General features: G+C 44.4%; 1 protein-coding gene across 1 annotated transcript in view; it reads right to left on the bottom strand.

Moving 5' to 3' along the window:
* The window catches only part of LOC311527309 (ankyrin repeat and fibronectin type-III domain-containing protein 1-like), a 433,614-nt gene that overhangs the window by 363,906 nt on the left and 54,097 nt on the right, over nt 1-15,611 (bottom strand). Inside the window, exon 4 of the mRNA XM_084641148.1 lies at nt 13,081-13,310. Within this exon, the coding sequence (XP_084497274.1) occupies nt 13,081-13,310 (230 nt within the window). The remainder of the gene's footprint in view (nt 1-13,080; nt 13,311-15,611) is intronic.

Here is a 15,611-nt window from a genome sequence, read left to right as displayed (position 1 = left end):
TAGTCCAACCCCCTGCTTGAAGCAGGACCAATCCCCAATTTTTGCCGCAGATCCCTAAATGGCCCCCTCAAGAATTGAACTCACAACCCTGGCTTTAGCAGGACAATGCTCAAAGCACTGAGCTCTCTCTCCCCCCGGTTTATTCGGGGTTGGTCCTGCTTTGATCTCCTGAGGTCTTTTCCAATCCTAATCTTCTATGATTCTATGAGTCAGGTGTATTAGCAAACTGTGGGTGGGAGAGAGCTGTTAATCACTTGCACTTCATACCTGGCTCAAGTCAGTCCTATCCCTCGTTCACATTCACAAGCACTAAGATAACAAACGATTAGCACCCAAGATGCATATTAAGTTCATAGGCAGTGTCAAGGAATTTTCCAGATTTTAGTGGCAAAGATGCAAGCAGACCGTTAAACAGCATAGCAGCAAGCGTTGCCATTGGGGTGAAAGCTCTGCATAATAGAAGCAGCTTAGCCCTCCAACAAGTTTACATTTCCGAGAAAAATTCCTGCAGCTTCTCAGAGATATGGTCATTCTACCTGCACTTTGTGGTTTAAAGAAATCCAGTGGAAGATGGCTACCAAGAGGTGCAGCGTGCAAGCAGGTAGCGAAGTATAGTGCTCGGCAGAGTTTGTCCGGGGAGAGTGCCCAGCAAATTGAACAATAGAGTGAGGATTTAGAAGCAAATTAGCACGGTCTTGCTCAGATTGTGCACAAAAATGTGTCATTGATTTGCTAGCTGGCTGGCTTTGAACCCTGCTGAAGTGAATGAGAATTGCATGCCCTTGAACTGCTATATCCCCATCATACCAACGAGACAGCTGCTCCACCTTTAGAGCTGTATTACTTATTTGAAAAGCCCAGCCATGGGCCAAAAATGGGCTAAAAATGTAAGACACCCTTTTCCTGTAACAGCTACATAAATGGGGATACCAGGGCAAGATGCTTGTTTCAGTGATTCATTACTCTGGTCTATTTCAGAGATTTGGGCTTAATTCTCCACTGTGCCAGCTGAGAATTGGGTATATCAGAGCCTAGCTCTGACTCCTCCCCTACCCTCACATGCTCTGTCTCCTCCCTGCCTCTGAGAAGCCTTTGTCTTCCCTTATGCCACAAGGTCGGTTCCAACACAGTAGATGGCAGATGCAGAAGGCAGCAGAACCATCACTTCCAGCTTTGCACTGGGGAAGATTCCTTTGGCTGTTTCAAGTCCACTCTGTGCTGCATAAGCAGAGAGCCGTCCTTTTAGGTCTGTAATACCAATGACGGATAATGGCGTGATCTGATCTTAGACCAGGTTTACCTCCTCTGTCACCACTGACCTGCTACTTTGTTGGCTTTGGGAGCAGAGCAGATCTGTTGCATCTCTCCACCAGACACCAGGTTCTCCTTAGCAGCCCAACTTTTGGTAACTATAGTACGATCTCACCAATCTACACTTCCATTAAAAAAAAAAAAAGAAAGAAAAGATTTCTCTCTGCTTTTAGCAGGCATCTCACTGTTGCATGCTCTCATCTCACTGCTTTTACTACACACACTACAAAACACTTACTACTACATTAGGAACTATTATTATAATTAAAACTACACTTGTAAAATAAATGACTAAAGTACACTTTGTCTGGCACTACTCATGCTTGTTTATTATGATTATTGTGTTGGTTCACTTACTTGCTAATTTGCTAAACAGAGTGATTCAGTGATCTCTCCCACTCAGTGTCTGTTACCAAGGCTTGTTCTGCTGCCTGTTGCACTCCTATGAATAAGCTGCTATTTGGCTAAAGTGCCATTTTATTTATTATGAGGATTATTTGTTAGGGTTTTTTGCATTGTTTTTTTCATAACACTCATCAATGAAGGATAGATTGCTCAGTTGCTGACTATCTGTCAGGGTACCATTTTGTGTAATTAAATGACACCCGGTATACATTTTTTTTAAATATACCTTTGTATTTTACCTTCTCAAGAGACACATTCAAAATGTGCTTTGCGAAGGTTAGGACAGCATGTTCTCAGTTCCAAAAGAACACCCATTGCGTTGCTCAGTCACTTCAATTATACATTTGACCTGCTTGCTTTATGGCTTAAGCCTTAAATTTCTCTTTTCATTTTAGTTTTTGTTACACTAAAATACAGGGAACAAACAATAACTAACTGTATGTTTGCTGAGGATTTCTGGAACAATGTAAGCCATAAGATATTTTTGCAGCAGTATAGAAAAAGAATTAAATCTACTAGGCCAATTTTACCCCTGGTGTAAACTGGAGTCAGTGGAATTACAACAGAGCCAGAAGAGTACCCAGAAGTCACCTACTACAGGACAGGCCCAACAAAGAAAATAACAGAACACCATTAGCCATCACCTTCAGCCCCCAACTAAAACCTCTCCAACGCATTATCAAGGATCTACAACCTATCCTGAAGAACGACCCATCAGTCTCACAAATCTTGGGAGATAGGCCAGTCCTTCCTACAGACAGCCCCCCATCCTGAAGCAAATACTCACCAGCAATCACACACCACACAACAGAGCCACTAACCCAGGAACCTATCCTTGCAACAAAGCCCGTTGCCAACTGTGCCCACATATCTATTCAGGGGACACCATCATAGGGCCTAATCACATCAGCCACACTATCAGAGGCTCGTTCACCTGCACATCTTCCAATGTGATATATGCCATCATGTGCCAGCAATGCCCCTCTGCCATGTACATTGACTAAACCAGACAGTCTCTACGTAAAAGAATAAATGGACACAAATTAGATGTCAAGAATTATAACATTCATAAACCAGTCGGAGAACACTTCAATCTCTCTGGTCACTCGATTTCTGATCTAAAAGTGACTATTCTTCAACAAAAAAACTTTGAAAACAGACTCCAACGAGAGACTGCTGAATTGGAATTAATTTGCAAATTGGATACAATTAACTTAGGCTTGAATAGAGACTGGGAGTGGTTGAGTCATTATACAAAAAGAAAAGGAGTACTTGTGGCACCTTAGAGACTAACCAATTTATTTGAGCATGAGCTTTCGTGAGCTACAGCTCACTTCATCAGATGCATGAAATGATTCATTATACAAAGTAAAACTATTTCCCCTTGTTTATTCCTCCTCCTCCTCCCACCCCACCCCCCCCCCCCCGCCCCGTTCCTCAGACGTTCTTGTTAACTCCTGGAAATGGCCCACCTTGATTATCACTTCAAAAGGTTTTCTCTCCCCCCACCCCACTCTCCTGCTGGTAATAGCTCATCTTAAGTGATCACTCTCCTTACAATGTGTATGATAAACACCCATTTTTTCATAGTCTGTGTGTATATAAATCTCCTCCCTATATTTTCCACTTTATGCAACTGATGAAGTGAGCTGTAGCTCATGAAAGCTTATGCTCAAATAAATTGGTTACTCTCTAAGGTGCCACAAGTACTCCTTTTCTTTTAACAGATTAATTATATCCCTAGCTGTCAAAATGCAACAATATGCCATACCTTTCAAAACCTCACTGTATACAATACAGCATACCTTCTAATACCCCACTGTATACAATATTTTCAGAGCTTGTAACTTATAAGCCCCTATTAAGTATCCATGTATTGTAATAGAAATAAATATTGAAGTATCCATGTAATACTCAGCCACTGCAGGGATGGGTGCAGTAAAACAAGTTACAATTCTACTCTAGGGTTCCCAGTTGAGGGTACAGGCCATGAGACTGCTGCTTAGCTACCCAAACTCAAAGATAGAATCTCCTTGTATCACATGACTCACTGTCGTTGTAAGGTTTTAGAGTAGCAGCTGTGTTAGTCTATCTGCAAAAAGAACAGGAATACTTGTGGCACCTTAGAGACTAACAAATTTATTTGAGCATAAGCTTTCGTGGTCTACAGTCCACTTCATTGGAAGCAGGCAGTAGAAAATACAGTAGGACAATTTTATACACAGAGAGAACTTGAAACAATGGGTGTTACCATACACACTATAACGAGAGTGATCAGTTAAGGTGAGCTATTACCATTGTAGTGATAATTAAGATGGGCCATTTCCAGAAGTTGACAAGAATGTGTGAGGAACAGTAGGGGGGGAAAATAAACATGGGGAAATAGTTTTACTTTGTGTAATGACACATCCACTCCCAGTCTTTATTCAAGCCTAATTTAATGGTGTCCAGTTTGCAAATTAATTCCAATTCAGCAGTCTCTTGTTGTGAGTCTGTTTTTGAAGTTTTTTTGTTGTAATATTGCGACTTTTAGGTCTGTAATTGAGTGACCAGAGAGACTGAAGTGTTCTCCGGTGGTTTTTAAATGTTATAATTCTTGATGTCTTTACGTAGAGACTGTCCGGTTTGGCCAATGTACATGGCAGAGGGGCATTGCTGGAACATGATAACATATATCACATTGGTAGATATGCAGGTGAATGAGCCTCTGATAGCGTGGCTGATGTGATTAGGCCCTATGATGGTGTCCCCTGAATAGATATGTGGACACAGTTGGCAATGGGCTTTGTTGTAAGGATAGGTTCCTGGGTTAGTGGTTCTGCTGTGTGGTTGCTGGTGAGTATTTGCTTCAGGTTGGGGGGCTGTCTGTAAGCAAGGACTGGCCTGTCTCCCCAGATCTGTGAGACTGATGGGTCGTCCTTCAGGATAGGTTGTAGATCCTTGATGATGCGCTGGAGAGGTTTTAGTTGGGGGCTGAAGGTGACGGCTAGTTGCAACGTTTCAATATGGAACTCTGTTTATTTCATTTCCATAATACTGTTCTGAAGTCCATCAATAGTTGAGGGACTTTTAGATTGCTCTGGACTCTGTAGGAATGGGAAAACTACTTAAGTGTACATGGAATACAATGACCCTGCCTCCCTTCAGCACTTTCCTTGAAACAAAAGTCTATTGCATAGCAAGTGTCCTTTTTCCCTATTGTCTTCAGCCCCATTGGTCTCCTATGTCTTGTCAGGGATCCTAGATTGTAAGCTCTTTAAGGCAGGTGTCTTTATTCTCCTCGGTGCTTCGCTGCTCAGCACAAGAGGGCCCTAAGCCCTGGTTGGGGCAAGCGAGTGCTACTACTGCCATACATAATACAAAATAATATTAATAACGGAAATACTAATTTTTAAAAAGTAAATCACTAAGGATGAAGCCAATTTGGCCACAGCTCCTTGCATCTCACCTGTTTGAAAGCCAGTCTTTCTGTGCCTTTGATTCATTCAGCTATCTCATTCTGTCCAGACACTGCATGGACTTTGTGCTGCAGATGGTGGGAACTGGTTGCCACCAGGTTACTCCCATTTCCAACTCGCTTGCTGGGACAAAGCTTTCTTTAACCCATAAGCCAGTTAAACGTGGAAATCTCAAAGGCATTGAAGCATGTCAGTCTAAGGATTTATGAAGTTCACATCATGCACACACACACCTCCCATCAAGCAAGCCAGCTCACCAGTAGTTTAGGAAGATAATGCAGGATTATCTATGTGTTGACACTCAGAATCGCTGCACACTTGTTGTGTACTTTGCACCTGGTGGGAGAGAGCAGCCAACAACAGTATGTCCTTATCCTTTCTTGGTAAACTCTTTGCAGTGAAAACATTGTCATCAATGCTACTTTCTGTATTTCCAGTGTGAGCTGGAAGTGGCTCTCTTGTTACATAGCTATAGCAAGACCAAAATGCTACTATGGGAATAGGACACATATGCTGTAGACCTACAGCAAACCAATCAAATGAGGTGCCACCTTGTAATGTGCTGCTAAGGGCATAGTTCCCTCCTCACTCTGAGGTACAGATGTGGGGACCCTCATGAAGGACCCCCTAAGTTTATATTCCACCAGCTTAGCTTAAAAACTTCCCCAAGGCACAAATTTCCTTTCCTTCTCCTTGGATGGTATTGCTGCCACCACCAAGTGACTTAAACAAACATTCAGGGAGGGGCCACTTGGAGCCCTATCCTCCCAAAAATATCCTCCCCAAACCTCTTCACCCCCTGTCCTGGGGAGGCTTGAGAATAATATACTAACCAATAGGTTAACAAAGTGAGCGCAGACCAAATCCCTGAAAATCAATCAGGTTTTTAAAAGAAGAATTTTATTTAAAAAAAAAGAGTAAAAGAATCACACCTGCAAAATCAGGATGGAAGGTAACTTTACCGGGTAAATAAAAAGATTTAAAACACAGAGGATTCCCCTCTGACTCTGCTTCCCAGTTAGAAAACAGGAATAAAATTTCCAAGTGAAAACGAGATAATCTAATGCTTTTCCTTGCGATTACTTATAATTTCTGTAATTTTAGATATATCATTTCAGGATCTTGTTAGGAACTGGTTTACCTGCTTGGTCTCTCTCTTTGTCCCGAGAGGGAACCAATGAACAGAGTACAAACAAAACCTTCCCCTCCCCCCACCCATTTGAAAGTATCTTCTTTCCCCATTGGTTCTTCTGGTCGGGTGCCAACTAGGTTAATTGAACTGATTAACCCCTTACAGGTACGTGACAGAAGGGATTTTATGTTACTGCATACATAAAGGATGTTGCCCTTCCCTTTATATTTATGACAGAGGCCATCAGCTAAACATGCTGTACAGCTCTTCCAGCATTAGATACAAATCTTACTCCCAGCAAAACCAGGAGAGGAGTTTGTGGCTCTCTGAGGAGCCTAGGGTCAGCAACTGCTTCTGTCTCAAGGCGAAGAGAGAGGATGAATAATGAAAACCAAAAGACATTGCTGAAAAACACATCCACAGCCCTGCTGACTACACAATAGAGCAATTTCCCCTCTTCAAAGCCTATACCTAAGGGAAGAATGGAATGTGGGGCTATGACATTGACACTGTCTAGACTAGGAAATAGGTTGTATTGAAAAACATGATAGTTCAAGCACGTTAGCTAGCACGTTTTTAAACACAGCCTATTTTCCCAGTTTAGACGTGCCCATTCAGAAGAGGGGCAAGGAAACAAGGAAGAGGCACTGGGCATGTAAGAAAGTCCCGGTTCAAAGCACTTGAGCATCCAACCAGAGACCTCAAACAGATACCCCCAAACCAGAGAACTCAGCTGGCCTTGAGCTGCTCTTGTCAACCCCAATAGAAGGGGCCTTAGCAAAGTGAAGTTCACTTGCCTGCAGACACGATGGCATGAACAGAAAATCCCTGGGAATTTGGTCCTACCATAGTTAATCCTAAGGGATTTATCATGTGAGGAAATCCAGGGTATTTTAATTCTGACCTCAGATTCTGGGAGGGCAATAGAGTGAGTGTGAATTCACCCCTGGGCTTCTACTACATACAAAGACTCTACCCCACTCTTTTCCTAGAAGCCAGAGAGGTATTCAGTGCTTCTCTTTGTTTCAATCTTTAAAAAAAAAAAAAACCAGTGAATTCAGTGTGGGCAAGAAGTGCCAGACTAACTGGCCTAGAGGCCAAGTTGTTTACAGCACTGACAAAGGGCTTGAAAATCCTCAAAGGATGCCTTACAAATACAGCACAAGCTACTGCAATGCAAACTTCCTACCCATTGCCCTACCACTGAGACTCACCTTAATCTGGGTGATCGCCTCTAGGACTGAGGGGTGTTGGGTTTCCACGCCTCGTTCAGTTTTTGGCCTCTCTGTTGAGGATACCACCAAGAGAGACTGTCTTGTGATGGGGGTATCTGCTAACAGGAAACTACCAAGCTACACAGCGATTCACTCCTGAGCTACCTGCAAGGATCTGCCACCGCTGGGGAAGGCGTGGGAAATACAGCCCTTGGATCTCTCGGACAATACCCTGCAATATCCTCGGTTTCCTCAGCCAAAGACACTGTGTTTAGTAGCCATCCTGATGAGAGCCATCTGCACTTCACGCCAACACCAAACTCAAAAAAATGACAATTTCCCTCAATAAACAACACAAAGACAAGAGAAGCAGGAGGAGGGCTCACCATGCTCCTCAAAGCACAGCACCCGACAAGATCCAATTCTCCTCCTCCTCGGGACTGTAGGCACGGATGAGCCTCAAAGGCCTTTTCCTTTCAAATAAAGTGAGAGCAGGGAAAAGCACCTGTGAGCAAAAGTGGAGCCCACTGGGCAGGAAATGAAAGCCAGCCCCTTGCCCATCACCTGGTAAATCAATACAGCATGCACCATGGCTTAGAACCCTGTTGATGCAATTGTGACAACGAGTCAGCAAACAGGGCAGCCCCTGACCATCACAAAGCGGATACCCCAATGGAGTATCCCACATGCAGCCAGGGAGCTGGTGGGGAGCAGGACTTCCAGCTCAGTCAGAGCCAGGTTCTTTTTGTGCTCTGCAGGAGGTCAGACTAGAGGATGACAATAGCCCCTTCTGGCCTTGGAATCTATTAATTGGTGTGGCTGGAATGCATTAAATGCTTGGGATGACCATGACTACTGTTGTATACAGTGGCTGTTTTAGCCCCAATGCTTAGTACCAGGATTATGCAACATAGGACCCTGGGTTCCCTCTATGCCTACTGTACCTCCCCAACCCCTTCTCCACTGGATAGCTCATTCTTAAGCAACACTGGTAGAGCCTAAACCTGAGTCACAACACCAGGATCTCAGATGCTTCCCAGAAATAGAAATGGGAGCAACTGCATCATGTGGCAGAGGCGTTTCAGGATGATTTTTAATACAAAAAGAATGAAAGTCAGCAATTAAACATTAAAAACTGGATAGAAGTAGCAGCACTGAAAACTCAATCAAGTTTTGATGAGACTTTACTAAGAAGTCCCAGGTGTGCCATCACAGAAAAATCAAAACCATCTCCTATCATCTGATGTTTTAGTGTTTCTTGAAACAGATGGAGCAGAGCACAGATGAGATGAGAAATCACTCCACCTACCCCTGAAATGCAGCCACTGCTGAGGTAGGACACAGGAGCTGTTAACTTCACACAGCAACACAACACAACAATTTGGAATAGAACATGAAGACAATACCATGTAGTTTGTAGGTAGATGGAATATAATTGCTGAACCTTGATTGGAATTTGAGCCTAACACCAGCCATAGCTATTTTTGCAAAATAGTTAAAGACATCACAATCTATCACCAGTTGTCAGGACATTCACTTCTAATTTGAAAGATGGCACTGTCAGCTGTGAGTGCCCCCTAGCACCACACTGGGACACTGGTTCTGGGCTGATGCAGAACCTACCTAATAAATCACCACCACCTTTTCCTGCAGCTGGATTTCCTCTGAAGTTCCCCATTCAAGCAGTCCCCCAGGCAGCATGTCCCTACTATACCACTTAGATCCATTGAAATCACAACCCACAGCAATATGCTTTTTGGATATTAAGCAGTTCAGAAAGGAAATAATGAGAAAAAATACCTGGCAAAATCCCAATACACTCCTGGATGGACAATGCTAATCAGCTATGTTGGCTTGCCACACAGGCGGGAGGGATAGCTCAGTGGTTGGAGCATTGGCCTGCTAAACCCAGGGTTGTGAGTTCACTCCTTGAAGGGGCCGTTTAGAGATCTGGGGCAAAAATTGGGGATTGGTCCTGCTTTGAGCAGGGGGTTGGACTAGATGACTTCCTGAGGTCTCTTCCAACCCTGATAGTCTATGATTCAAGCTTTAAGGGCCTGATCCTGCTTCCTTTGAAATCAAAGGGAAAAATCCCATTGACTTCAATGGGCAGGATCAAACCCTAAAACATAATGCAGGAGTGAGAGGAGAGAATGGAACTGACAGTTAGTGGCACTGGCACCCATCATGTCTCACCAGATAAGAGTTCTTCCATTCTGTCTAGTGTTATGGAGCATTTCTTGACCTTGCCACAGACCGGGTGAGGGAAGAAGAATGTGCCCTTCCCATTAGAACAATTGGGCGGGGCAGGAGGACAAGATTTTCACACGTAGGTGTCCCGTGTCTGATATTGCTAGCTCTTCTATAGCACTTCTCAGCAGGAGATCTCAATGCGCTTTACAATCTTTAATGTATTTATCCTCACAACCCCTCTATGAGACAGGGCAGCGCAATTATCCCCACTGTACAGACGGGGAATGAAGGCAAAGAAAGGCTAAGTGACTTGCCCAAGGTCACACAGCAAAGCTGTGGCAGAGCCTAGGACTGATCCCAGATCTCACAATCTGGACTAATGCCCTAAGCACTAAATCTGAATCTTTAACTCAGATGTAGGTTTCAATGAGAGTTTTGAAAATTAGCCTGCTCGTACAGGTACCTAAGTAGGATTCATTTTCATTCTTGCCAGTCTTCTTAAGAAAAAAGGTGTACAAAAAACCACTGCTCTAGAGGAAGCCCTACAGAACAAGGAGCAAAGGTGCTCATGGTACGAAAAGAACTTGCTTTTGTTTTCAAAACAAGCAATCTGAGCTAATTTTAAAGGGGGAAAAAAATTCAATTGAAAAAAACCTAACAGCAGGTTCCAGAGGGTGTAATAAAAAGAATGAATGCACCCAGGATGTGCCATGAGGCCTCAGACCATGGCCCATCTGGACTGTGTTCTGCCTCTGGCATTTGCCACCACCTGCTATGCTACAGAGCCAGAACCATCAATGAGAAGGCAGGAAGGAACAGATGGTCAAGGGCACTGGCGTCTATCATATCAGAAACCCAGGCCACCCTGTTGTGAGGCACTTCAATGTTTTCATAGTCAAGAGCTCCAGAGCGCTACCCGCTTATCATAAGCCAGGAAGAGCAAGACCCAAGGGCAGAGGAATCTCTATCCCAGAGACTCTTAAAGGAGTTTGCTTAATATTCCATGCCCACGTCTGGCCCAGTATCACAGTCCTACTGCACTTATTACTCACACTGCTAATGCAGAAGGCACTATACTTTGTTTTGGGTAAACGGATCTGAAAAACAAAAGGTGCCTCCAATACAGGAAAAGCCTCTGATATTTCCATATCAGTCTCTTCATAATCACCTCTCCTTCACTCACACTCTGATATGTGCACAAAGCCAGAGGTGAGAAAGCTTGTTTGGCTTAAAGAACAAAGAAGTCGGCAGAGTAAAGAGATTCCATTTCTTACCCCACAGCAGAACGGTCTCCCTCTAAACATGTCTTTACAGTTACTGCTAAGATACCGTGCGCTGTTTATGCTGGTGCCTACAGTAGCTGGTTTCAGCCGGTTCCTACCTCTAAAACAGCACAACCCAGAGACTTGGTTTATTGCTTGTGGTTCACAGCACTGGGATCTTAACAGGCATCCATAAAAATTCACTGCAGGCTTCCACTTTTATCGCCGTATGAAAAAGCAACAACCCATAGTTAAAGTCAGAATTGTTATCCCACAAGATGAAAGAGAAATCACATTTTACTGCCCATCCAAACACAGGGACACATGTAAGGCAGCAGTGATGTGCACACACAACTGGGAGGGAAAAAATCCTCTGCTGGGATCTCTGAGGAATGCTTCCAAGCCGGGGTGACTGTGGATGGCCCCAAGAAAATGAGGTTATAAAAGCAGTTCCCAAGAAAACATGCTTATCTGTGGAAGAACAGAAACAAGATCAGGTCTGTCACCAGACAGAGCAGCTCTTCCTCTTGGCTAGAGGGGAAGAAAAGTTACCAAGCCCCCTGCTGCAACAAGATTCTGAAAACCACCAGGGATGAAACAACAAAAGTCACACAATTATCACAGGTACTGAGCACCGCTCTGCTCTCTCTAGCTCACTGTTTCTCGGCGCACGGCAACCCCTTTCCAGTCCTCACATTCATTCCCATGCCCACATCAGCTCCAGCTTCAGCAGTGTTGAGTTTCACTGCAGGGTCACCTGAGCCCCTCATTACAACCCTGAGGCCAGTAATGAGGCAGGGAGACAGCCGTGTTAATGTCCATATCGGGTGTCTCTCAGAAAGAAAAGCAGCAAACCCATTAAACTTTAAACAGAAAACTTCCACTAACTGCCTCACGACCTGGCTGGTGCTGTTCCTGTGTCTTCTTTTAATCACTCTCAGAGGACTCCCTCCTAGGCAAAGTGCTACACTCTGCCCTCTGACCCCCATGATGCGGATGGGTGCAGACCAGCTGCCACCCATGCCAAGTCAGAAGCAAAGCTAATGCATGTGGTTTGGGTTTGGTTTACTTGTGGGGGGAGGCGGAAATAGGTTGCTTTCTCTCTGTTGGCCTTAGTCTTCAAATGACAACAGCAGACCCCAGCTTTCCACCCCACCTCCAACCCCACTTTGAAATGAAGTTAATTTATTGCTTATGGAAGTGAGTAAATAACATTGAAACTGAAATAGCAGAGACAGGTCACGTGCAAGCTCCATGCACGCAACCAGCCAATGCAGCTTCATCTTCACCTGGGGATCCCAGTTCCCAGCTCCACATAGCTCTGCTAATGCACCACACAGCTGCATGCCCAACACTATGACAGTCCCGGACATGCACCTAGACCTGTCAAGATACCTCTAGCCTGGCCTGCAGCACTGCCTCCTTTTCCAGGGATCTGGCCTCCTATACAGCTCTGCCAGTGTTCTTCACTCCTAACCCCATCCTCCTGCTCTTCCAGTCTCCTCCCACCCACTCCCAGCTGCATCCTCTGCTATTTCAGTGCTAGGACCATGCACAGGTCTGCTAACCCACCCACAGGTGTTTCTATCTTCCTGGTACCTCTTCATCCTGTCCGTTCTGACCTGCTGCCCCTGCCGTTATTTCCAAGCCTTTTTAAGCAGATACTATCACAAGGCCAAACTGCATGTTGAGGATTAAAGACTGGGATGAGAACACAAGCCCGTTTTTATTTGAGACCTAAAAAAGAAAATCAGGATTTGAATGGCAGCTTCTGGAGGTGACAAGACAGCACGTTACCACACTGCATTACCCAGCCTAAGCAGGAGCGGTCTTGGATGAGAGCTTTTCTTTTAATGGTGGGGATTTAAAAACCTGACAAACAAGACAAATCGGTTTTGTGGCGTGATTTTGCCAAACTCCAGACAATGCTAGTGCCATTTGTTTGACCAGGCTTGGGAGCGAAACTATTTAACATGTTTTGAATAAAAATAACCATCCAGCATGTCACTGTTTTTGAGAATGTGTACATGTGCGCAGGGTGTAACCTTCAAGATAAACTACAAGAATGGGGGGGGGGCAGCCCCCCCCCCCCAACAGGTACTCACAAACTGCCTCCTGAGCTTGGTTTTGACACGATCAGCCTTTGTCTCCGACTGGTGGAGAGAGTAGCTGAGGGAGCTCAGATGGTTATCCATAGACAGGCTTTTCCTCATGTAGAAAGAGCGTGTCCGGAAGTGGCTGAATGGGGCCTCATCCATGGCAGTGCAGAGCTGGGGCCGGGCAGCGGTATCTCTGGGAGGCTCCACACAATCGTCTTCCAGCTGCCAGGCCTCTCCTGTAGGAAGGGAGACAGAAATCCAGCATTAGAAGGGGGCAGGAAGCTGTAAGGCGTGGAGCTCAGTTCCCTTCACAGCTAATTCTCTCCCTTCCTCACGAAAGTGCTGTAAAAGACTGCAAGATTTGAGGGCAAGGGCAGAGCGCAGATGGGGCACTCATTGGGTTGGGATGGAACCTCAGGACCATGGCTGATCCAGTGGGACGCTTTAAGAGTAAGACAAAGTTAGTAATCATTCTAAATACACCCAACCTTATGGACTTCGGGTGAAATCCAGCCCAGTACGGAAGAGCCCAGTACAGAGGAACTCTCTGCTTATGTCCCGCTCAGGGTAAGGGGTGCATGGGCCTTGCCTTGGCGCACCGCACAGGGTGAATCTCCCCCTATGTCATTTGTTGCTGCACATCAGGTGACCAGCTCCCCATAAATCAGAAGTGTTCCGTGTATGGTGCTTTGGAGGAAGCCACTCGCTTTCAGCCACCAAGGCACCAGACCAAAAAAAAAAAAAAAAAAGCCACTGCCAAATCAGAGATATTAAAAACAGGCCATTCTACCCACCCCAGAGGCGGTGAAGGACTGTTCCCTGCAGCATGTTTACTAGGGCTTTGTGCACTGTATTCCCTAACAAAAGGAGCGGAGGTATGGTCTTGTACTTAAAGCACTAGACTGGGACTTGAGAGACCTGGCTCTGACTGTGACACCTTGGGCAAGTCATTTAGCCTCTGTATGCCTCAGGTAATACCGTATTAGAGAGAGAAGGTGGGTGACGTAAAAGCTTCTAGTGGACCAACTTCTGTTGGTGAGAGAGAAGTTTTTGAGCCAAGATACTCCAACCATCACAGCAAAACACAAGGTGGAACAGATTGTTTAGCATAAGTAGTTAGCACATATTGTAAGGGACAACTGAAGGTCTGTTAACACTTCTGCAGTCCATAGCCCAAAAAGAGGGGGTTAGTGGGTTACAGATTGTTGTAATAAGCCAGAAATCCAGTGTCTCTTTCAGTCCATGATTTTTAGTGTCTAGCACAGTAATGAATTTAACTATTTAAAATTAAACAATGTGGTCCACCTTGCATTTTGCTGTGATGCTGGGAGCACATTTCCCAGACCTGAATAAGAGCTTGGTATGGCTGGAAAGCTCGTAAAAGATGGGACATGGTAAAAAAAGAGAGAGCCTCTCATAGAGAAAAACAAATTTGAAAAACAAAAAAGAGTAGATACTTTTTAATAGGCTTGTCTATTTCAGTGCAACAAAAAAGGAAGTAACGAAACATGCTGTTAAATGCCTTTATAATATCACCGTTCTGTTACGCTGTAAGCAGTTTGGCTATCACATGTATTTTCTTGCCAAATTTGTCTTTTTACATTTGGCAAACAGTGATTTTTCTCTGCTTCCCATCCCCCCTGTTTTTCCCAACCCAAGCCATAATCATTTACTTCTTAATAATAATTAAAAAATAAAACTTGCTCAATTCCAATAAAAATGAAGTTGTCAATTATTAGGCATTAAATATAAACAGGAGTTTTGCAGAATTCTTCTCCATCAGAAATTCTCTCCTCCTGTTAGTCATCCCTATTGCAAAGATCGTTCGTATTCCCCCTTTTGGAGAGTCCAAAGCCTTAGACCAACAGTGCTCTTGAGCTTATAAAGGTCAGACATAAGGGCAAATTGCTTACAATTCTACCAGAAGATGAGACCCTGAGGTGAAAACAAGCCACAAAACAGCAACAAAGTGGACTGTTGTTTACACAGGTATTTCTCCCCTTGGCCTTTGCTGCATGCCTATGTAAGGGACAGCAGGCAGCTGCATGTCTCAGAGCAGCCTTGGGATGGAGTTTTATATGAAGCTAGCAGCATGAGAGAGAGGATATGCTGTCTAAAATCCATTGCTGCCCAAACTGTGTCCAGCTATCCTGGCGTCTATTGTAACAACCAAGCCTGTTCCCTAAGCCCCTAGTTTTGTTTAAAGCAGAAAGAGAGCGCTCACTGTGCAGAGTCCTCCCACTGAATTAGAGCACACAACCAGAAACTCAACTCGAAGAAGGGATGTTTGTGGGGGGAGGGGAGGTTAAAATATTAACAATGAAACAAGCTGAAAAGCAATACATTCCATTTTTACCCCCATTTTAAATTTAATAAGCTACTGCTGCTCCTCTCCAAATGTCAACTCATACAACACAGGAACTTCTGTTTGAAAGCTGTGATTATTCAAAGCATAAACACATCAATCCAAGCCCAGATTCAGACTGCCACTGTATGATAATATTGTTCTGGGAGAGAAGCAGGAAATGGCATGACAA

This window comes from Lepidochelys olivacea (assembly GCF_965140295.1).
Source record: "Lepidochelys olivacea isolate rLepOli2 genome assembly, chromosome: 10".
Taxonomy (NCBI): Eukaryota; Metazoa; Chordata; order Testudines; family Cheloniidae; genus Lepidochelys; species Lepidochelys olivacea.
The sequence above is the reverse complement of the archived record's forward strand: the minus strand, read 5'-3'. Positions and strand labels throughout refer to the sequence as shown.